Consider the following 23,721-nt stretch of genomic DNA (forward strand, 5'->3'; position numbering starts at 1 on the left):
AAGAGCTGGTTCTTTGAAAAAATAAATAAAATAGACAAACCCCTAGCCAGGCTCACAAAGGGAAAAAGGGAGAAAGCACAAATACACAGGATCATAAATGAAAGAGGAGAAATCACAACGGACACAGCAGAAATCAAAAGAATAATCAGTAACTACTATGAACAGTTATATGGAAACAAGTTCGACAATCTAGAGGAGATGGACAAATTCCTACAACTCTACAATCACCCAAAGCTAGATAAAGAAGAAATAGAACACCTAAACAGACCAATTACAAGCAGCGAAATTGAAATGGTAATCAAAAACCTCCCCAAAAACAAAAGCCCAGGACCTGATGGATTTACAAATGAATTCTACCAAACATTCAGAGACGAATTAGTGCCTATCCTTCACAAACTCTTCCAAAAAATTGAGAAGGAAGGGACAATACCAAACACGTTCTATGAAGCCAATATTACACTAATACCAAAACCGAATAAGGACAACACAAAAAAGGAAAACTATAGGCCAATCTCCCTAATGAACACTGATGCAAAAATCCTCAATAAAATTTTAGCTATCAGAATCCAACAATGTATCCATAAGATAATTCACCACGACCAAGTTGGATTCATTCCAGGGGCACAAGGATGGTTTAACATCCGAAAATCAATCAACGTTATCCAACACATCAACAAAAAGAAATATAAAAACCATATGATAATATCAATAGATGCTGAGAAAGCTTTTGACAAAGTGCAACACCCATTCATGATAAAAGCCCTTGAAATTCTTGGGATACAAGGAACATACCTCAACATCATAAAGGCCATCTATGACAAGCCAACAGCCAGTATCATTCTCAATGGTGAAAAGCTGAAAGCAATTCCATTAAGATCTGGAACAAGACAAGGATGTCCACTCTCACCACTGCTTTTCAATATAATACTGGAAGTCCTAGCCAGAGCAATAAGACAAGAGAAAGATATCCAAGGAATCCAAATAGGAAAAGAAGAAGTCAAACTATCACTATTTGCAGATGATATGATAATATACATAGAGAACCCCAAAATCTCCACAGAAAAACTAATTCAACTCATCAATCAATTCAGTAAAGTGGCAGGATACAAAATCAACACGCAAAAGTCAGTAGCCTTCCTATACACAAACAATAAATCTGAAGAAGAAGAAATCAAAAAAACCACCCCTTTTATTATCGAAACAAAAAAAATCAAATATTTGGGAATAAATCTAACAAAAGAGGTAAAGGACCTATACAAAGAAAACTATAAAACACTGTTAAAAGAAATAGAAGAAGACACAAAGAAATGGAAAGACATCCCTGCTCATGGATTGGAAGAATAAACATTATTAAAATGGCCATCCTACCAAAAGCAATATACAGATTCAATGCTATTCCAATCAAATCTCAATGGCATTCTTCAAAGAAATAGAACAATTATTGATGAAATTCATATGGAATCACCAAAAACCCTGAATAGCCAAAGCTCTACTGAAAAAAAAAGAAGGAAATGGAGGCATCACACTCCCAGACTTCAAACTATACTACAAAGCTATAATCATCAAAACTGCATGGTATTGGAACAAGAACAGACATACAGACCAATGGAATCGAATAGAAAATCCAGAAATAAACCCACAGATTTATGGTCAACTAATCTTCGACAAAGGAGCAAAGACTATGCATTGGAGCAAAGAAAGTTTGTTCAATAAATGGTGCTGGGAAAACTGGGTCGCTACATGCAAAAGAATGAAGCTTGACCACTACCTCACACCATACACAAAAATCAACTCAAAATGGATTAAAGAACTAGACATAAGACCTGAAACCATAAAATACATAGAAGGAAATATAGGCGAAACACTACGTGATTTGCACATCAAAGACATCTTTACAGACACATCACCCAAAGCAGTGATAGTGAAGACAAAGATAAACAGCTGGGACTACATCAAATTAAAGAGCTTCTGCACAGCAAAAGAGACAATAACAAAACAAAGAGAACCCCACCAACTGGGAGAACATTTTTGCACCCAACACTAATGATAAAGGACTGATCACAAAAATCTGCAAAGAGCTGATGAGACTCAGCAACAACAAAGAAAATAATCCAGTCAAAAAATGGGCAGAAGAGCTAAAAAGAAACTTCTCTGAAGAGGAAATGCAAATGGCCAACAGACATATGAAAAAATGTTCAACATCACTTGTAATCAGGGAAATGCAAATCAAAACTACCATGAGATACCATCTCACACCAGTGAGAATGGCACATATTAAAAAAACTAGCAACAACAGGGCCTCCCTGGTGGCGCAGCGGTTGAGCGCTGGGTTGCGAAGCTGCCCGCGGCCTCTTGCAGCGCCGGTTCGATTCCCGGCTGCTCCCCGGCCACTGGAGGAGGGTCCCACATGGCGCGCAGACCTCTCCTGCCGCCCGCTGCTCCCCTCAGCAGTGTACTTCGGTCCTTCTGCCTGCTCTGCTCCCCGCTCTGGCTCTGGTGAATTCTCTCACCCTCCTGTGCTTCTGACTGTACCCAGTGCTTGTATAAATAAATAAATAAATCTTTAAAAAAAAAAATTAAAAAAAAAAAAAAAACTAGCAACAACAAATGTTGGCGAGGATGTGGAGAAAAAGGAACTCTTCTGCACTGTTGGTGGGAGTGCAAACTGGTCCAACCACTATGGAGAGCTGTGTGGAGATTTCTGGACCTACTAAACATAGAGCTTCCATATGATCCAGCAATTCCACTCCTAGGTATTTACCAAAGGACACAGAAACATCAATTCCAAAGAGCACCTGCACCCCTATGTTTATAGCAGCACTGTTTACAATAGCTAAGCTTTGGAAACAACCTAAATGCCCAAAAATAGATGACTGGATCAAGAAGATGTGGTACATATATACCATGGAATATTACTCAGCATTCAAAAAAGATAAACACATGCAATTTGCAGCAACATGGATGGCGCTGGAAGGGATCATGCTCAGCAAAATAAGCCAAAAAGAAAAAGAAAAATACCGGATGGTCTCACTCATAGCAGGAATCTAGAAAACTTAAATAAGGGACCAGGAAAATGAATATAAGAAAGTGAAAATCAAAATCAACAAAAAACTATGAACCAGAGACACTTTTTGGGGGGTGGGGGGCGGTAGGGGAAGGATTGGGGTCAGAATGGGGCGTTTGCAATTGTATGGGGGAATATAAAAATAAAATTTAATATTAAAAAAAATAAAATAAAATAAAAGAGGTAAAGGACATATACAAAGAAAACTATAAAACACTGTTAAAAGAAATAGAAGAAGACACAAAGAAATGGAAAGACATCCCCTGCTCATGGATTGGAAGAATAAACATCATTAAAATGGCCATCGTACCAACAGCAATATACAGATTCAATGCTATTCCAATCAAAATTTCAATGTCATTCTTCAAAGCAATAGAACAATTATTGATGAAATTCATATGGCATCACCAAAAACCCCAAATAGCCAAAGCTCTCCTGCATAGTATTGGAACAAGAACAGACACACAGACCAATGGAATCGAATAGAAAATCCAGAAATAAACCCACAGATTTACGGTCAACTAATCTTTGACAAAGGAGCAAAGACTATGCATTGGAGCAAAGAAAGTTTGTTCAATAAATGGTGCTGGGAAAACTGGGTCGCTACATGCAAAAGAATGAAGCTTGACTACTACCTAACACCATGCACAAAAACCAACTCAAAATGGATTAAAGAACTAGACATAAGACCTGAAATCATAAAATTCATAGAAGGAAATATAGGTGAAACACAACATGATATGCACATCAAAGACATCTTTACAGACACATCACCCACAGCAGTGATAGTGAAGGCAAAGATAAACAGCTGGGACTACATCAAATTAAAGAGCTTCTACACAGCAAAAGAGACAATAACAAAAACAAAGAGAAACCCCACCAACTGGGAGAACATTTTTGCACCCAACACTAATGATAAAGGATTGATCACAAAAATCTACAAAGAGCTGATGAGACTCAACAACAACAAAGAAAATAATCCTGTCAAAAAATGGGCAGAAGAGCTAAAAAGAAACTTCTCTGAAGAGGAAACGCAAATGGCCAACAGGCATATGAAAAAATGTTCAACATCACTTGTAATCAGGGAAATGCAAATCAAAACTACCATGAGATACCATCTTACACCAGTGAGAATGGCACATATTAAAAAAACTAGCAACAACAAATGTTGGCGAGGGTGTGGAGAAAAAGGAACTCTCCTGCACTGCTGGTGGGAGTGCAAACTGGTCCAACCACTATGGAGAGCTGTGTGGAGATTTCTGGACCTACTAAACATAGAGCTTCCATATGATCCAGCAATTCCACTCCTAGGTATTTACCCAAAGGACACAGAAACATCAATTCCAAAGAGCACCTGCACCCCTATGTTTATAGCAGCACTGTTTACAATAGCTAAGCTTTGGAAACAACCTAAATGCCCAAAATAGATGACTGGATCAAGAAGATGTGGTACATATACACCATGGAATATTACTCAGCATTCAAAAAAGATAAACACATGCAATTTGCAGCAACATGGATGGAGCTGGAAGGGATCATGCTCAGCGAAATAAGCCAGAAAGAAAAAGAAAAATACCGGATGGTCTCACTCATAGCAGGAATCTAGAAAACTTAAATAAGGGACCAGGAAAAAGAATATAAGAAAGAAAATATCAAAATCAACAAACAACTATGAACCAGAGACACTCTATGGGGGGTGGGGGGCGGGGAAAGGAGGGCTTGGGGTCAAAATAAGGGGGTTGTAATTGTATGGGGAATGTAAAAATAAAATTTAAATTAAAAAAAAGATGTGGTCTATATACACAATGGGATACTATTCAGCTATCAAAAAGATAAACTCATGCCATTCGCAGCAAGATGGATGGAGCTGGAAGGGATGATGCTCAGTGAAATAAGTCAGAAGGAAAAATAAAAATATCATATGGCTTCACTTACAGGAGGAATATCAGGGAACCAAATAAGAGATCTGGAAAAAAAACAACAATAATAATAAAAAAAATTAGCAGGCAACGATAAATCAGAAACATCCTGCAAGGTATGGGGTGGTAGAGGAATCAAAATAGAGAGAAGAGCACAAGGAACTATGGTGATGGTGCACGGGTGAATTGGTGGTGAGAATTTTACAGGGACCACTCCTGAAAGGAGAAAGCATTCATTATACAAAAATGAACAATGATGTAAAATATATATACATAAATTAAAAGTTTAAAAAAAGGGCTTCAGGAAGGAGAGTGACTGCTTTTTCTTTTTCTAAAAGAATGGTCACATGGCGAGAGCACAAACGTCCCTCCTTATCACCACTACCACCAGCTGGGTTTAAGTGGGATGGGTAGTACTTGTCTATACTGCAGCACTGCATTCATCTGTGCGGAGGAAAAGTGTCTGAGGCTGCAGGAGCAGGAAGTGACCAAGCCTTCAGCAAGAGTGGCTCTAATTGATAAGAGTATTGGTTCAAATCAGGTAATGTGTTTTTATAGGCAGCGATGTGTTTTGGGCAATGTGTTTTATAGGCAGCAACAAAGCAAACCAATTTGGGTTTCCCATTTGAAGCTCAGGGCACTCTTGCTGTTGTCAATAGGTATGCTTTTAATTTTTGATGAAGTACTTTTTTCTTACTTTTTTTTCTTACTTTTTTCTTACTTTTCTTACTTTTTTCTGTTCATTTTTGGACAGTATTTGATTTCTCCCTCAGGTGTAGTTCCCATAGTTCTACCACCACAGCCCGGATCCATTACCACAGTCCCTTGTTCTCTTCTCCCCACCCCTTTTTTGACCCCTCTCCCTCTCTACCTGTCTTCCTGGTCACCTTAGATTATGGTCAGCAAGTTTTGTCTTTTTCCTGACCCTTTCTTTAGTTTCCCTATATTCCACAGATAAGTGACACCATCTGGTATTTATCTCCTCCTTTTGGGCTTATTTTGCTTGGCATTGTCCCTTCCAACTCTATCCATGTAGCCACAAATGGCATGTGCTTATCCTTTTTTATTGCTGAGTAGTATTCCATTATAGGCCATATCTTTTTGATCCACACATCTGTTTGGTGGCATTTGGGTTGTGTCCATAGTTTTGCTATAGTAAATAGTGCTGCAATAAATATAGGAGTGCAGGTTTCCTTTCCATTTAGTGTTTTTGTGTCCCTTCAGTAGATTCCTAGAAGTGGAATCGCTGGGTCATATGGTAGATACATTTTTAGTGTTTTTGAGGAATCTCCACACAGTTTTCCATAGTGGTTGGACCAATCTACATTCCCTAAGACACAGCAATATTGAAATCAGATCAGTGAATAATCTTACAATGGCCTCTGAGTGCAAGTAAGGAAGAGTCCCATCTCTCACTTGGAATCAAAAGCTGGAAATGAGAAGCTAAATGAGGAAGGCCCAGGGAAAGCTGAGACAGGCCAGAAGATAGGCCTCTTGCACCAGTTATCAAGTGGGGATGCAAAGGAAAAGTTCTTAAAGGAAATTAAAAGTGAACTAGCCTTATTGCTGACAAGGAGAAAGTTTGAGTGTCTGGATAGAAGATCAAACCAGTCACAACATATCCTGAAGCCACAGCCTAAACCAAAGCAGGACCCTCACTCTCCAATTCCAGGAAGGTCAAGACAGGTGAGGAGCTGCAAAGGAAAGCTGAAGCTAGCAGAGCATGGTGCATGCAGTTTAAGGAAAGAAGCTGTTTCCATCACGGCAGAGTACAAGGTGCTGCTGCTGGCAGAGAAGCTGCAGCAAGTGGCTTAGAAGGTGCAGCAGAGGAGCCAGATGCAGGGGTTATGTACACAACAGATCCTCGATGCAAACAAAACGGTCTTCCGTTAGAAGAGAAGGCCAGCAAAGACCACCATAGCTAAAGAGAAGTCACAGCCTGGCTTCAAGCTTCAAAGGACAGGCTGACTGTCTCATTAGGGGTTAGTGCAGCTGGGGACCTGAAGGTTAGGCCAGTGCTCAATTACCAATCAAAAAATCCTAGATCTCTTAAGAATTAGGCTACATCTGCTCTGCGAGCTCTATAAATAGAACAGCACAGGCCAACTGACAGCATGTGTGTTTCCAACCTGGCTTACTGAATATTTTTAGCCAACTATCAAGACTGGCTACTTAGAAAAAAAGATTCCTTTCAAAATATTACTGTTCATTTACACCCACCCAGTCATCCAGGAACTAATGGAGATGGACAAAGAGATGAATGTTGATTTCATGCCTGTAACAACGTCCGCTCTGCAGCCCATGGTGCAAGGAGTCATTATTAAAAACATTTAAGACTTGTATTCCCTAAATCTACAGCTGCCACCAACGGTGATTCTGCTAATGGATCTGGGCAAAACAAATGGAAAATTGCAAAGGACTCACCATTCCATATGCCATTAAGAACATGGATTCGTGGGAGGAAGGCAAAATATCAACTTGACCAAGAATTTAAAAAAGTGGATTCCACTGGGCCTGAAGACATGACTGTTGCTGCTTGAGTGCACAAGAGCACACCTGAGTGCCTGAGGGGTGAGTTCCTCCCTGTGGACTAGCAAAGAAAGGGTTTCTTGGTTTGGATCTATCCCTGGCAAAGATGCAGTGAATACTGTTGGATTGAGAGGCAAGGATTTACACTGTTATAGAAACTTAGCTGACATGTCAATGGGTAGGTCTGAGGGGACTGATCCCAATTTGGGCTGAAAGTCTACTGTGGGTAAAATGCTATTAGACAGTATCACACACTACAGAGAAGTCTTGGGGAAAAGAGCCATCAATAGGGCAGCCTTCACTGTTGTCTGATTTTTTTTTTTTCTGAATAGAAAAACTGGGATATGGGCCAGAGGTGCAGGAGTGAGACGACTTCCCAGAGACAGAGTGGGGAGCAGAACAGGTGATTGACCGAAATCCACTGCTAAGGGGAGCAGCGGGAGAGACAGAAGAAGTCTGCTGCGCCCTATGTGGGTCAGCTCCTTGGTGGGGGACTGAACTCAGGTCATAGCTGTGAAATCACTGAGACTTAACCCCTAGGCCACCAGGGAGGCTCCCACTGTTGTCTGATTTATGAGACTGCCAGCATGCTGACCTTCAGCAACAATTCTCACCATCAGCATGGAGGTGACACTCTCCACCAGCAAAATTGTGACTCACTGAAGCTCAAATGACAACTGGCATTTTTTTAGCAATTATTTTTTTAATTATTAAAATTTTTTTCTTACATCATTGTAGTCCCCATAGTTCTACTGCCACCCGTGAACCATCACCATATTCCCTTGGGTTTATCCCTCTGATATTGTCCTCCCCCCTCCACCCGCCCCGCTATATGCTTCAGTTCTATGGTCAGCTTGCTGGTTTTGAATTTTCCTTGACCTTGTTTGGTTTCTCTATAGTCCACATGTAAGACCATCCAGTATTTCTCTTTTCCCCTCTGACTAATTTCGGCTAGCATAATCCCCTCCAGCTCCATCCATGTTGCCAATGGCATGAGTTTGTCCTTTTTTATCACGGAGTAATATTCCATCATATAATTATACCATGATTTTTGGATTCATTTGTCTATTTTGGGGCATTTAGGTTGTTTCTATATCTTAGTTATTGTAAATTGTGCCACATAAACACAATAGTGCAGGTTTCTTTTCAAATTAGTGGTTTTGTATCCTTTGGCCAGATTCCCAAGAGTGGAATTGCTGGTCATATGGGTAGATCCATTTTTATTGTTCTGAGGAAACTCTACACAATTTTCCATAGTGACTGGAGCAATGAAGTATTTTTAAATTAAGGCATATACACTGTTTTTTAAACATAATGCTATTGCACACTTAACTTATTGTGTAGAGTCAACATAACTTTTAAAGGTGCCAGCAAACTGGCAATCTCAGGAGTCACTTCATTGCAATATTCACTTTATTGCAGAGATCTGGAACCCAACCCATGAGATCCAGGGGGTGACTGTACTTCATTCTTCCCAAACAACTTATCCCTGTGGGGGAGGTGAGTGCCACAGTGTTGGAGGCTGGCGGGAGCTCCTGAAGGAGCAGCCTCAGGGCAGATGAGGTGTGTGGCAGGGAGAAGCCGCATGTACATGAGGCAGGGACTCATCACAGATGCCATCTTTTTCTGCTACCACATCTGGTTAAGGGGATTGGTCCAGGGATGGCCCTGGCCAAGCAGAGGCTTTGCTCTCTCTGGTTAGGGGAGTCTCAGAACGTGAGTCACTGTCTCCAAAGATGACGTTTCCTACCACACGGAATAAAATGGTTCTGGAAAAGAAAGCAGACTCCTTATGCACTGCAAGAGTTTCCTCAGTCCAATCATTGCTCCATATTTGTAAATGTACCTGTAGTGCATGATCCAGGCATCCCATCCCCAGCCAATGCTCTCCTTTCCTTGTTGCCTTTCCACATGGTGCTATTAGATTGTTGCTAACTGAGAACTCACTGTAGGGGCAGAAGCATGGGGAGTGTTCTATTGTACATTTGTCTTGTGGGGTGGATGAACAAATGTAGAAGCTGAGGTTGCAGGGGACTAGATTATGGCACAGCTGGGATTCAGACAGGCCCAATCCTTCTTTCATTCCCTCTTTTACGCCACACATATATACCAAGTGCCCACAGGCAGAGGGGTCTAAGAAGCCTCTGTCTCTTGCTCATGGAGCTGTGACAGCAGGTCACCCCTCGGTCAAGTTGAGCCCACGAGGGCAGAGGGGTGATCCCCTTCAGCAGGCCATCTCCACTATCTCAAAAGCTGGTTTCCAGTGCCCCTCTTGTGGAGCAGACCTTTCCTTTGACCTGGAACAGCAGTGGAGGCAGTAGTGTAGGGCCAGGACTGGCCACAGTGCAGGTTTTCTAAGATCCAGCAGACCGGGTAAAGGAGGAGTCAGAGTCCTCAGTGGTTTTTTGCAGGCCTTTTATTGGAGTTCACCAGGCATATGGCAGGCAGGGGTGCTGGAAATCCTCCCAGCCCCCAGCAAATCCTCACTCTTTCTGGGCTCTCTGGTGATCTCTGCTTCTCTCTCGGCTTCTCTTTTGGCTTCTACTGGCGTCCTCACGACGACACTCTCAAAAGCCCAGTCTTAGCCCAGGTGAATCCCATTTACCTCTGCCCACACCCTACTCCAGGTGCCCGCCACCAGGCATGCATTCAGGACCGCAAGGATCCATCATCTATCCTGATGGCGGGAGGGCAGAAAAGCTTGACTTTTTTTTTTTTTTCCTTACCCTACAGGTAGGAAAGGACTCTGCCACCCAGGGTGGGTTTCTCTCCACCAGGACTGGCAGTCACACCTGCCCAACCCTCAGGCTGGCCTGGCGAGGCTCCCGTCAGAGCAGCAGCCAGATCTCCTTGCCAAGAAGCACACTGGCTCCCCTCTCTCTGAAAAGCCCCAGCAATAGACAGTTAACGTTGAGTTAAGCAGACACCTGGAAGTTCTTCACCGGTTCTTGCAAACGATCATTAGATGACTTTTTTCTGTGTCATTGTCCCTCGGCCAACATCCTGGTAGTCTTCGTGGCTGTCACTACCCAAGCCTCCAGATCACAGTGGGATGTACAGCAAACAGAAAACATCCAGCTTGGACAGGAAGTCTCTTCCCCATGTTTGGAAACAGCTTGGATTGCTTTGCACTGCTCCCCTCCTCTCGCCTCTCCCTTGACCAGGCTTGGCCAGCAGGAAAAGGCTGCAGGTGGAGGATGCAGGTGGTTCCCAAGCCAGGGGGTACTTGGGGTGACAGGAAAGCTCACTAGGGGGCAGTGTGACATCACAGCAGGCCGAGGGACCAGCATCTGCTCCACCCGTGGTTTTCTTCCCTTTGCTCCACACCCAGACAGCAGTGAGATGCCCAAACACGTGGCATCTTAGTAACTGAGGTACCACTTTATAATGATTAAATCATAAGGACTGCAACACAGGCGCTGTGGTCAGACAGGCAGGTGACGGTATGATCTGACTCACAATCTGACACGTTTGAAAAGAAAGGAAGTTGACGTTTGTTACCTGTGATATTAGACTTACTGTAACTCAGCGTTGGCACTTTTGGGGAAGGCGGTTTTAAAGCCACTGAACCACTCCTTCCACATTGTCTTGCCTTCTATTATAGGAAGGAGACTCTCCTCTTTTTCCTTTATTTCATTCGTAACAGTTTGGATTCACATGTTCTGACTTCACTCAATGGACTTTAATCCATCACCTCTACCCCCTCAGCTTTGCCGGCATGTAATCTATATGTAACCACCTTCATCTTTGTTTATAATTCTGTCTTCAATCTAAGCACATACAGTCAAGGATCTGTGCGTTAATTTCAATGTTTCTCTTCAGTGTGATTATATTATTCACTTAGTATTATTTGATAGGTAGGTTCATTTGTTTTCAATTGTATTTCAGTTTGGGTTTTCCCCACCGTTTTTGATTTTATCATATGTGTGTTCATAAAACACTTAGGTGGGCCAAAAGTTAAAACTCAACAAAAAAGATCTCCTTCAAAAAGCATCATGACTTTTTTTAGTGAGTAATTTTTCTTTATTCACACTTGCTTCTGTATTTATAGCTGTGAGCCTGGACCCTTTGGTCCATTGTGTCCCCAAGCATGCGCATACACACACACACACACTCCCCAATGGAGCAGATATTGAAACACTATGGGGTGATCTCTACGATGAGGTGTGTTTCTTCCCCCATTGGACATGATTCCACATGGAATTAATGCTTTCACAGTAATGCAGCATCTGACAGTATTGTTTCTTGTCCACAACAGATGACAAGGTCTAGTCTTACATGATGAAAGCAGTTTCCTTTCCTGAGATCAAGCAACCTGGCTTTGTGCTCATTAAATGCAGGGCCAACACCAGGCAGGAGCCACTTCCTCTCCGGATCCAGACGCTGGGCAGCTCCCCGCTGCCAGCTGCTTCCTCAGGAAGTGTCCTTCAGTGCCTCTGGCTCCTTCTGGCACAGTGACCAGCTGCTCTGGTTCCCTCCCAACCCGGTGGCTATGGTCATGGTGCTGGCAGTGGGTTGAGACTGAATTTTTGGGAGCAGGGTCCTTGGGGCAAAGGGTGGCCACTCTCTTCATTGTGCTTGACCAGCAATACAGCTTTGTTTCAAAAAAAATGTGAATTTTATTTTTTTATTAAATGTTGACTTATTTGGCCTCCCTGGTGGCACAAGGGGTTAAGTCTCAGCACTATCAAACTATTGGCAGCCACTACATCATGAGTTTGATCCCCAGCCAGGGAGCTGACCCACATGGTGCAGCAGACCTCTCCTGTTTCCCCTGCTGCTCCCCTTGGCAGTGGATTTCAGTAGATCCTCCTATTCTGCTCCCCACTCTGTCTCTGGTGAATCTTCTCAACTCCTGCACCTCTGGCCTACACCCCAGATCTAGAGTGCATAAATAAATCTTAAAAAAAAAAAAAGTTGGGCCTCCCTGGTGGTGCAGGCAGTTGAGCCCAGCACTGTGAAGCTGGCTGCAGCCTCTGCAGCGCGGGTTCAAACCCAGCCGGACAGCGAGAACCCCACATGACGAAGCAGACCTCTCCTCTCCTGCCTCGCCTGCTGCTCCCCTCAGCAGTGTATTTCAGTCCTTCTGCCTGTTCTGCTCCCTGCTCTACCTCTGGTGAATCCTCTCACCCTCCCGCGCATCTGGCCTATACCCTGGTTCTTGTATAAATAAATAAATCTTTTTTTAAAAAAATGTTAATTTATCTTCCACTCAGCCCCTTTTCCAATGGTTTGGACCCAGAGCAATGCTATGGGTAGTAATGTCAAATACTGATACTTTGGAAGGAATATTTTGTTCCTTTTTTTCTCTCATACAACCTGGCTTTTTTATTCATTATTTATCGTGTGCCTTCTATGGCCCCGACAGAGGGGATCTGGGATCTCAGTGATTAAGAGAGAATAATTCTTAACTTCATGAACTTTATGTTCTAGTATTGTAGACAGACAAAAATAAACTTTGAAAAGGCTGATTGTTGTTACAAGAGGCTGAGTGCTGTGAGGAAACCATATATCAGATTAGGAGGGAGGGAGGTGCCGGGCTAGAGGAGAATTTGAAGATTGGTTCCAGTGTTACCAAGCAGACACCGTAAAGGGCTGCAGGAAGAAGGAACCTCTTTCTGTGCTAAGAGGCTCAAGAGCACTGGATTTAAGGAGAAACGTGGAGCTGTTGGTGGGCGGGTCTTAACTCATAGGGCTGCGTGGATGGGGAGCTCCTGAAAGGAGGCGGGTAGAGAAGGGACATGATCTCCCCTGAGGCCCAGCAATGCCTCCAGCTGCATATCCGACAAAGAGGCCTAGTCGAAGTTGGAAGTGCTCAGACCTCAGACCAAAGAGAACGTTAATTCAACAATGTGGGCAAGACACAATGATGGTTCCCAACCATAGCAGTGAAACCAGTGAGAGAGAATCTCATTCTTGATATATCTGAAGTCCTGGACATGTCTGAGAAAAATGAAAAATGAAAGCTCTTGGCCTGAGCAATGAAAACCAGTCATTTTTTTAAAAAGATTTATTTATTTATACAAGAACTGGGGTATAGGCAAGAGGCGTGGGGGGTGAGAGGACTCACCAGAGACAAAGTGGGGAACAGAACAGGCAGACTGACTGAAACACACTGCTGAGGGGAGCAGCGGGCGAGCCAGGAGAGGTCTGCTGCGCCATGTGGGATGCTCCCTGGCCAGCAGGGGATCGAACTCATGCTGCAGAGGCTGCGGACAGCCTTATAGGCTGCGTCTTAACCCCTTGCACCACCAGGAGGCCCAGAGTCATTATTAATGGACCCAGGGAAGATTATAGATGGAGAGGGTTTTACAGGGCAAGAACAGCAAGTTGTTTTGATGCGTGCAATTTGAGATGTCTGCTGGACATCTGAGCGGAGGTGACAGGTGGTGACAGGGCAGTTTCTAGCATGTGGCAGAATAGTAAGGGCCAGGAAAATAAAACTGGGAGTTGACAGCATGAAATTATGAGGTCACCAAGGGAATGTGAGTGGACAAAGAAGAGAGCCCAGGACTACTTAGCCCTGGGACACCCTCAAGAGGTTGGAAGAGATGCAGACAGGAGCAAAGGAGACCAAGACAACAGGTCCACAAGAACCAAAAGAAAACCAAGACTCCGAGCTCTGCAGGTGAGTGTGCCAGGGAGGAGCCCGATGGTGTGTGGCCAGCTCTGGCCAGAGAGTGCAGGTAGGGCTGAGCAGAGATGCGCCATTGGCTTTTATGTGACATTAATGGTAGCCTCGGCAACAGCAGTTTCCGCTAAAAGACAGGGTAACATGGATGGAGCTGGAAGGGATGACGCTCAGCAATATAAGTCAGAAGGAAAAAGAAAACTATCGGATGGTTTAATTTATAGGTGGGATAGACCATAGATCTGTGGCAAGCTGACTATAGATGTGAGGCATCCAGCAGGGGAAGGCGAGAAAAGGGGGTCAAAACAGAGGAGAGAAGAGCACAGGGGACTGAGGTGATGGTCATGGGTGATATGGTGGTGGGAGAACTATGGGAACCACACCTGAGGGGAGAAACCAAACATTGTCCAAAATTAACGAGATGTAGAGGGAGAACGAAAAGATGGAGGCAAAAGACAGACTGGAGTACATTCAGGAAAGGAAGGAAGTAAGGCCTGGAGACCAGTGTGGAAAACTCAAGCACCTTCCCAGAGAGGAAAAATGGAGTGGCAGTTGGCAAGGAAAATGGAGGGACAGTGACATAATTTGGGAAGACCTGTCCAGGTGTGCTTGCTGCTAGACCCAATGGAGAGAGAACTGACAGCGTGAGAAGAATGTGGGAGCAGCATCCAAGAAGGGGTGAGGGAAGCCGAGACAGTGAGCGGAGGAGCCAATGGGCCAAGGACCGTGTGGCCAGGGGCAGGGCAGGGGCCCAGGTGCTGTGGACTGCCAGGTCTTTCTCACTGGGGCTCCCACACTTACAGAGGCGTGGTCATGGGACACACCGTGATTTTCTTGGGACGTAGGAAAGAGGTCAGCACTTGGCACCCAGGACAAGAGAGGAGATGCTGCGGTGGAAGGCAGTCAGCTCAAGGCCAGTTCCCACTTATGTAACTGACCCGTGGCTAATTGGCACACGCCAGCGTTAAGTTCCTATGGTGCATTCCCAGTCACAAAACATCACTGAACCCCTAAAAAAATCCCACAGTTCTAATACTCAACAACCATTTGTATTCATCTCCCAACTGCTTATTCCAGCTTGGGCAGTGCTGGGCAGTGTGGGCAGCCTGGGGTCAGGGTGAACTCCCACCAGGGCAGGACACCCTTCCACTACAGGAACACGCACACCCTTGTTCCTTCACTCCCCTGGGACCGCAGAGGCACAGAGTGAAACTTACCTGCGCATTTTTGGACATGGGGGGAATGTCCCAATGGGAGCTCACATGGACAGGGAGAACGTGCCAGCTCCACCCAGGCAGCAGTCCCGCCTGGAGCAGGTTTTTCTCATTGATGTGCCAAGGAAATGACATTTACGCTACTCAAGGGCCTGCTGTAGTGAGTTGAAAGTGAGGCCTGTTGGCATAGCTGTTGATTTTGTGCAGCTACATGGGTGCAGGAGAGGACAGGTGAGACCTTGAAGAGCTGAGGGACAAGCTACTCACATCTCCAAAACCGGTCTCCTTACCTGAAAGTCTGAGGGCGCCATCAGAAGCTCAGGTGAGGTCACGGCTTTACCTACACAGAGAGGCTTCACACAGGTCAGAGCACTGAGGTGCTTCTCCAGAGAGGGTTCCCATCAGCATCATCTGGGAATTTCTGAAACTACAATAAATACCACTTTTGAGGGTGAGGCCAGAACATGGCATTGGTTACTTCTCCCAGGTGATGCTAACGTGTAGGCAAGGCTGCAAACAGTGGTGTTAACTAAATGGTGCTGCGTGTCCCTCTTGCAGGGACCAGAGGTTATAAATAGTATAATCAGGCACTTGTAATCAGTTGTCTGTGACAAAGCCTTTCCCCTGTGAGCTTGTTACTCAGAAAGTGGTTTGAAGAGCATCCACCTTACCTGTGACCCTGTGAGAACTGAATCACCACAGAACTTCTAATCACAAAGTAGTTTCACAAGCTCCTCGGGTGGTTCCTGGGTACCAGAGACTTCCAGAAGCTTCAGATCAAGCTAGGCTGGTTTCTATTTCCTCTCTGGTTCAAGGTTGCTTCTGACAAGTTGCCAAGGACAATATTGATTTTTAAATTGACACCAACTGCTTGCAAGGATCAATGAATAAACTACTAGTTAGTTGTGTGAGGCCTGAAAAAGGTAATGAACTAAAAAGCATTAGCTCTAGAAGTGTTTGACTCATGAAATCATACCAAAAGTCTCTCAGGATTCCTTTTGAGGGGGATGTTTTATCTTCTAAACCACAAGGCATAAGCTGGTGATGGTGGCCAGGGAGATGCTGGTAAACTAAAAGCAATTATCACAGGGCTTTGTGGTCACATACACTTCTTGTAATGACCTTAGGAGTTTACTGCTGGGTTTCAGGTGAGTTGTATAAGGTCACAGAACAGGTAACAGATGGACAAAGATTCAAACCAGCTCCCCCAACTTCTGCGCCTATGGTTGTTTCACATTCTAAGGCTGAATGTGTTGGCAAATCCCATAACCTTGGGAAACAGTCACCTAGAGAACAAAGTCACACTGTTTTACTGGTTCCTGGAGATGTGACCTTAGAGTTATCAGAGAGAAGTTCCCAGAAACCTGGCTTGGGTGGCCAGCTTCACTCTTGAAAGACTTAACCAGGTTTGGGGGTACAGCAGGTGGGAAGTGCCCTACTGGAGTAACTTTTTTTGAGTCAACAAATTGAACTAAACAGATATAATCCTAGGTGAAATAACACCTAAGACTCTGGAATTCATTGAAGGATGTATTTATTTACAAGATACAAATGTTTTAATATTTAATAGGAATTAAAGTGCTTAATTTTACAATGTTTCCAATTCTCTGCCTCTATGGCCAAATATACATATGTTACACAATATATACACTATCTGCAAGTATTTTACATTCATATAGCTAGAAAAGAAAAATTATTTTTTGTGTATACTTTTTCACATTTGAATCAACTCTAAAATTCTGACCACACACTTTTCAAACTGATCAGTCAACAATTCAGATATCCAGATAACACTTATTCAAAAATATCAGTCAATTGTCACTCACAGAATGAAATGCTAGTTTGGAAAACAAATTTTTTATATACAGACATGATTGCTAATGAAGGGAGACCTCCCCACAAAGCGATACATTCCAACATCCATATAATGTGTAATATATAATGCAATTCTGTTATTATAGTGGCCTTTATAGACTATTGTTTCATCCCAAACATATATATATATATAGACATATATATATATATATATATATATATATATAGCTATCACTCTATGTATTTGGTATTCACTTATTAAAATATGCTACAATGAGATTTCCTGATTTAAATTTTTCACTAAATCTACCCAAATGAACTGTAGGTAGGAGAGACCATTATGTAACTCTCAGTGACCCCAAAAGTTAAAACTATCTTGTAGAAGACATGTGCTACTTCATGTTGATTCCCAGGAAAGACACCGCATTCTTGCCAAGGAGATCAGGGTTGACATTACAGGGACTTTTTTAAAATCTCAGTCATCAGTGCAGAAAATGGTCAAAGAGAATGTTTTTCAAGCCTAAAGGAAAAAAGAAAGTATGACAAGATACCAATGGTATCAGAGGCCAAGGGAAAAGGCCTGGATGCAATGGATTCCATCAGTATGTAATTATATAGAATTCTATGTGAGAGTTTATACCCTTCTGCAGTTGAAGTATTTCTCTCTTAATGTACATTCCTCTGATCTGGAGACCAGCAGATGGACTGGACTTTCTGTCCATCTCTTTGCTCTTGCTTGTTTCAGTTCCAAATCTTATTCCTCTCTACTGTAACAGCAAAGACAGCAAAACTATCTTCCCACGATGGCATGATTATAGGGCATACATAAGAATGAATTATACTAAAAATCTGTGAAATAATATGTGTTAAATATTTCAATTAGAAGAGTTTCTATAAAAATTTCATTCCCAGGAAAAAACAATTGGAAATCAACAATGTTTTTACATATATACATATATGCAGAAATTCACAGGAGGGGTTTTTAAAGTAGATTTAGTGGTCTTTATATATCATACTCATAGCTTCTAAATCTGGAGACTTTATAGTAGGTAGTAATATGAAAATAAAAAGTGATTGGATTCTACTACCACCGGATAAGAATGAAGAAGTGATACAGATGTCAATATAGTCTTAAGAATAAGAACTGGGTAGCCAGTTTTAATATTCATACATTCTGGAAGAATATAAGATTTAAGAATGAACACATTAAGACATTTTTGCCTTCTGAACTAACTTTAGCTTATAAATACCATGTGCTTAATCTTAGACCCATCTGACGCAGAAATCATGTGACGTGGACATTGTAATTAGTTTTCCATTCTGTGCTAGAGGCAAAAAATAAGGTCTTTGTTCCCTAGAATTTATCTGCTCTTCTATTGCCTGCTCTTCAGGATTGATCGGATCCAGAAAGATTATTAGCGTTACCACAGACGATATGCTTGCAATAAGAACACAAGGCTTTTGAATGTAACCAGAAATCACACTAAAATTTTGAAAGGAAAACAACATACCCTGTTGCCACAAGTAGACAAAAGTAAAACAGAATTGTGAACTGACAGAGGTATTTTGGATGAAAGGTTTTTAGAAGGCATCAATGAATCTTTAACAGCCCTGCAGTTCGATGGAGTTTGTAGTCTTTATAGATTTAAAAGTGAGTATTCTTTTAAAAAATCCAAATGTGTATCTTTATGTGGGGACAGGGTATATTGAAAAGGTTAGTTCTTATAAAAGTCTGGTCATTTTTGTGACTTAGGGAACCTCACCTACCAGTGGTGGTAAGTGCACCAGCCCATGTGTTGCACTAAACTTCATGGGAAAGGAAACACAGATGAGCTTCCCATCGCGACCCATGCACTTTGCAAAAGTAAAAATGCTTTTGATACTTGAGTCCAAGGAATAACACCTCTCCCCACATTGCTCTATGCCCAACAAGGTGAATCTCATCAGTATCACTTCTAGAAGCTCTACATCCATGTGGCTAGGGGGGGTCGTATTAAAATATCAGTATAAAAACATACCCTGAAGAGTTTTATTGCTTGCATACATGATGGCATTGCAGATGCCGTGAGTACAAAAGTGGCTGGTGGCAATTTCATTTCTGAGTCCCACTTCCAACTTGGCACTAAGCCTGTATTATGCCAAGCAGCAAACTTTCAACAAAAGCAAAACTTAGGTCTAAAAGACTGGAATGCTTTGTACTGAATAGTAATTTTTATCCAATATGCCCTTTTATGTTTGTAGGAAGGGCACATTAAAGAATGGATGAGTTGGAGGATACCAAATGAGAGGAAGTAATGAGTGAGACTCATCCAGAGTCTCACTTTGGTTGGGTAGGAAAGCAACCAATTGTTATTTTTTAGATCCATTGTATCTTGTCTGGTCAGACAGCAGAAGACATGGATTCTGTCACCAATCACACCTGAGGTCTTCTGGTTGAGGTGGGTATTTACCGAAAGGCTGAGTAGAGTGTTTCTCTATGTTTCTCCAGGTACAAGCATTACTGACTCTTTAAGAAGGGAGAAACAGGTAAGGCTGCCTGGGTCCTTCTCTCTGTGCTTGGCTAAGAAAAAGGGTGGGGCGTGAAGACGGGGCTGGGTAACCAGATTCTCTTCCAGCACTGATTTTTCTACCTTGGTTTTGAAGAATAAAAGATGACGTCCAAAGAGCAGGACACTACTCTCTTTCGGTGGGTCTTCTTTCACTAGCTTGGATTTAATAGCATTGATGTTGATGAGCTTGTGTGCATGTCCCTTGCATTCCAGGAGAACCTAAGGGTGGGGAAAGTGTCATCTCCTCACTATTCAAAACAGCTTTGGAATATACTCTGGCCTGTACAGGTCTCATTGGCCTTGTGCTCCAGCTGTTCCACCACATTCACAAAAGCCACTTTCCCCAACAGTCACTTGGTACTTTCATTGCTTCTCTTTTCTTGAGATTATTAATAGCTATTACTGGATTGCAGTCACGATCCCTCAACATGTACAGATGTGCACACACACACAGAAACACATGACAGGGGACAAGGGGAGAGAAACGAAGGGTCACCTACTTGCCTGGCCCCCACGAAGGGACCTTGGCATCTTTTTGGCTGCATGCGTTTGCTGTGACCTGAGTGATGACAGCTGGACGGGAATCAGGTCAGTCATGACTGCTTTGCCTTCTCCTTCGTGGGGGAGGGGAAGGGAGCTATTTCAACTCTTTCTTAAAACAACAGGCTCTGAATCAGTGGGTGGTCATTTCAAATTCTGAGTGGATCTAGTCTCCATTCAGGGTGTGATTTTCAAAAGTCAAGGACAGGGAGTCGTATGCGTGCATTTCTAAAGCGCTAGTAGTGATAATGTTTCAGCATGATGGGGTAAAGGAGAAAAAAGATTTAGAGAAAAGGGGTAAGTTAAACAGTTAACTTAGTGTAGGATATTAATCATAACTCTCGCAGAATGAGATGCAGCCTCAGTGACAAGGAATCACATCTTGTTAACAACTGTCCTGTTAAAATTTCCCAGAGGAGAAAATGGGGTCAGAAGCTCAGATTCTCTTCAATCACCTTGGACCTCTGAAAACTGCCTGCGTCCCTGTGTCTCTCCTCTCTCCTCTGGCCAGGTAGTGTACAACTGGACAGAGGCTTCCTTTCACACCTTACGTGTGAACTAGTACTTGAATTTTCTAGGCCCTTAAATGCCAGTGATCCCCGCGAGTCTTGTGCCTCATCCAAGAAAGGAACAACTCTCAGGGTCATCCTCAGTGGTGACTCTACAGCATCCCTAGTACAGCACGCCTGACATTTTTATGGAGAGAAAAGCTTTGCGATCAATGCAGTTTCTGTACGTCCCTGCTTGTTGTAAGGTAGGTGGAGTTCAAGTTTTGGTGAAAGTTCCTGCACCTGCTGGTACTAACTGCAGCAACAGTGGTCAGACTGCAAGGGGGGCCTGGCCAGCCCAGTGACTGAATGGGCTTTATCGCAGGATAATCAAAACGGAAGCATTCATCAGACCCTCACAGGTAATTATTATTAGCACCTTCAGAGACAGGCACAGTTTTCAATAGGCACAGAACGAAAAAATAGTACTTGAAAAATACAGTTGGAATTCACCAAGAGGGCCCATGCCACGCAAGTTACTGCTTTTTCTCATTACAAAAATACCCATACCCTTAGTTGTCAATCAGCTAAACATAAAATCACCAGAAATAGTGAAGTTTAGAACACTACTCAAGATTCCCAGATAAAACATGCTTTATATTTTAAAAATAAATTAGCGACAAATAGAAACCGAAAGCTGAGGAGAAAAGCATGTCAAGCACATACATAGACATTTCTATTGAATACTATTTACATATCGTTGCTATATACTTAAGATTTTTTATTCTTAGGAGTATTTCCACAAAACCAAGTATTATATTTGAACACCAACAATTTGCCCTTCTGCTTTTGTTTCAAAAGAACGGACATTATCAATGCAGCCAGTGCGAGTCAATTAAATAAGTCAAAACATTAACCTAAACTGTCCCTGTATTTGATTTTTTTTAAACCGCGGATCTATTTTGGCAACACGGAGGTATATCCTTCAGACAGTTGCAATCCTACAGTATGTGCAAGAGGAGACACTAGAGTGTTTCTTGAAAGTGGCCTATCCTAACCCAACAGCGAGAGAATCACACACACCCATTTCCTTCAAGACTCAAGAACGGATTCAAGGGGTAGCCCATTAAAAATGCTGCTTTTTCACATTATTCCAGATGTTCATCAGTAGAATGGCTCCACGCATCTGTTTCACGAAGAGTACACAGACACAGCGTGACTGCCCCAAAGACGCATTTCCCAGTCTACGTTTCCGACATAAAGTGCTAAGAGGTGAGTGAGGGGTGCTGGGAGTGTCTCCAGCTCTCCGGGGAGATACCCACACCCAGGCCGGGCTCAGCCCTCGGACTTCCTCTTGGTCTCGGGATGATCATCCAAGGAGGCTGGAGGCTCATCTGGGTCATCTGGAGTCTCACCTGTGACTGCCAGGAAGATGACCTTCAGCCACTTCTGTTTCAGGTCCTCGCTGTCGGCGGCGAAGCTGTGCACGGACTTGGACTGGGTCAGTTTGAAGCTGTGGGGCAGGTCCGCACTCCGGGGCATGTCGTCCACCACATAGCCTAGCAGTGGGATGGTGGCCTGGGCCCTCACGTCCTGGGGAGACAGGGCGTGTCTGGCATGGGATGGGCCACCAGCAGGGTGTGCCTCCTGGCCTGGTGCCCACGACCCTCTCTCCCTACCACCAGCCCATGCTGACCCGTTCCCTGAGACCGTGTCCAGGGCCTGGCCTGTGGCATTGCCAATGTGGGCTGTGCAGGAACGAGGGCTGAGCTTGGCCTCAGGGACTTCCACTGCCTCCCTGGGAGGGAGCCCACTAAGCTACTCGCACAGCACAAAAGGGAAGAAAGTAATAGTCACTGTGTATGTAAACCTGTCATGCTAATAAATGGTGGCCTCATTACCATAGGCAGTTTTATCTGGTGATTCATGCATCTGTTTATTCATGGGCAGGTCAAAAAAGAACAACAGGGTAAAATGTACACCTTGACATCTTCAGTCTACCTCTAAGATAAAAAGGCCCACTAGTCCTTAACTAGATAGACTAGAACATGTCAGGTCCAGGTAGAACTTTACATTCCCAGCTGGCACACATTGCCGTAAGCAGCGTTTGCTTTTTAAGGACAACACGGTCCATGGTGCCTGGTGCTGGTTTGAAGGGGGCCTTGTGGGGCTCTTGTTCCCCTGGTCTCATCTCAGATCCCGCTCCTGGAGTTCTCAAAAAAGATTGTTAACCCAAAACTGAAATTCCCCTACTCTCAAATTCCTTTGACTTTCAGGCAATCCATCCCTTCAAGAAAAAAAGAGACGTAATGTCCCGACCCGCGGGATTCGTAGGCACGAAAAGAGAAGGGCTGAGGATTGAAATGAGGGGCTTGACAACTTGACGCTAGCGTTTGCTTCTTTATTTTTCCTTTTCCTTCTCTTTTACTTTTCCCTATCTTTCTACCTTCCCTGACCTTCTCTCTGCTCCTCTCGCAATAACCTCTCGCAATAACCTCCCGACCTTCTCGTGGTTCTCTTCTTATATCCTGGTAGCTCCTCCCATCGTACCTCCCAGTCTCATTTGATTAATAGGAAACACCTGTGGTTTCTCAGCCGGCAAAACGGTAAAGCGAAAACTAATTAATGGCACGTGTGTTGCGCAACACGGCGCATGCTCCAGGCGGCTCCGGCCAATGTAACACTGTTTTCTATCATAGAACACAGGCTCCTCCTCCTTCTTCCTTCACTCCCTTCTCAGGCCTTCTGCTAATTCAATTCACCATCCCTCAAACCCACTAAATGAGAGCAAGAGAAGGGGTCAAACGACCCACAGGCGACACAGGGATTGGTCCATGGCCTATTCCCCATGTGCTACGAAGCCACACTGGGCGCTGTACGTGCTGTCCCACACAGAGCGGCAGGGGGACAGGAGCCACATCCACCATGTCCTCCCTCCGGCCCTGGCCCCGACCCTGCAGACAGGTGCAGTT

The 23,721-nt window shown here is 43.6% G+C and overlaps 2 protein-coding genes across 6 annotated transcripts in view; both read right to left on the reverse strand.

The window, feature by feature from the left end:
• Positions 1 to 15,730, reverse strand: part of DNM1L (dynamin 1 like) — a 74,112-nt gene extending 58,382 nt beyond the window's left edge. The window contains exon 1 of the mRNA XM_037514062.2: positions 15,648 to 15,730. Coding sequence (XP_037369959.1) covers positions 15,648 to 15,668 — 21 coding nt within the window. The 5' untranslated portion in view covers positions 15,669 to 15,730. The remainder of the gene's footprint in view (positions 1 to 15,647) is intronic.
• Positions 15,731 to 17,404: 1,674 nt separating this feature from the next.
• The window catches only part of FGD4 (FYVE, RhoGEF and PH domain containing 4), a 156,638-nt gene continuing 150,321 nt past the window's right edge, over positions 17,405 to 23,721 (reverse strand). For all 5 annotated transcript variants that reach the window (XM_054696264.1, XM_054696265.1, XM_037514055.2 and 2 more), the window contains one exon: positions 17,405 to 22,342. In XM_054696264.1, coding sequence (XP_054552239.1) covers positions 22,085 to 22,342 — 258 coding nt within the window. In that variant the 3' untranslated portion in view covers positions 17,405 to 22,084. The remainder of the gene's footprint in view (positions 22,343 to 23,721) is intronic.

This window comes from Talpa occidentalis, unplaced genomic scaffold (assembly GCF_014898055.3).
Source record: "Talpa occidentalis isolate TD23 unplaced genomic scaffold, MPIMG_talOcc4v2.1 talOcc4.16, whole genome shotgun sequence".
NCBI classification, from domain to species: domain Eukaryota; kingdom Metazoa; phylum Chordata; class Mammalia; order Eulipotyphla; family Talpidae; genus Talpa; species Talpa occidentalis.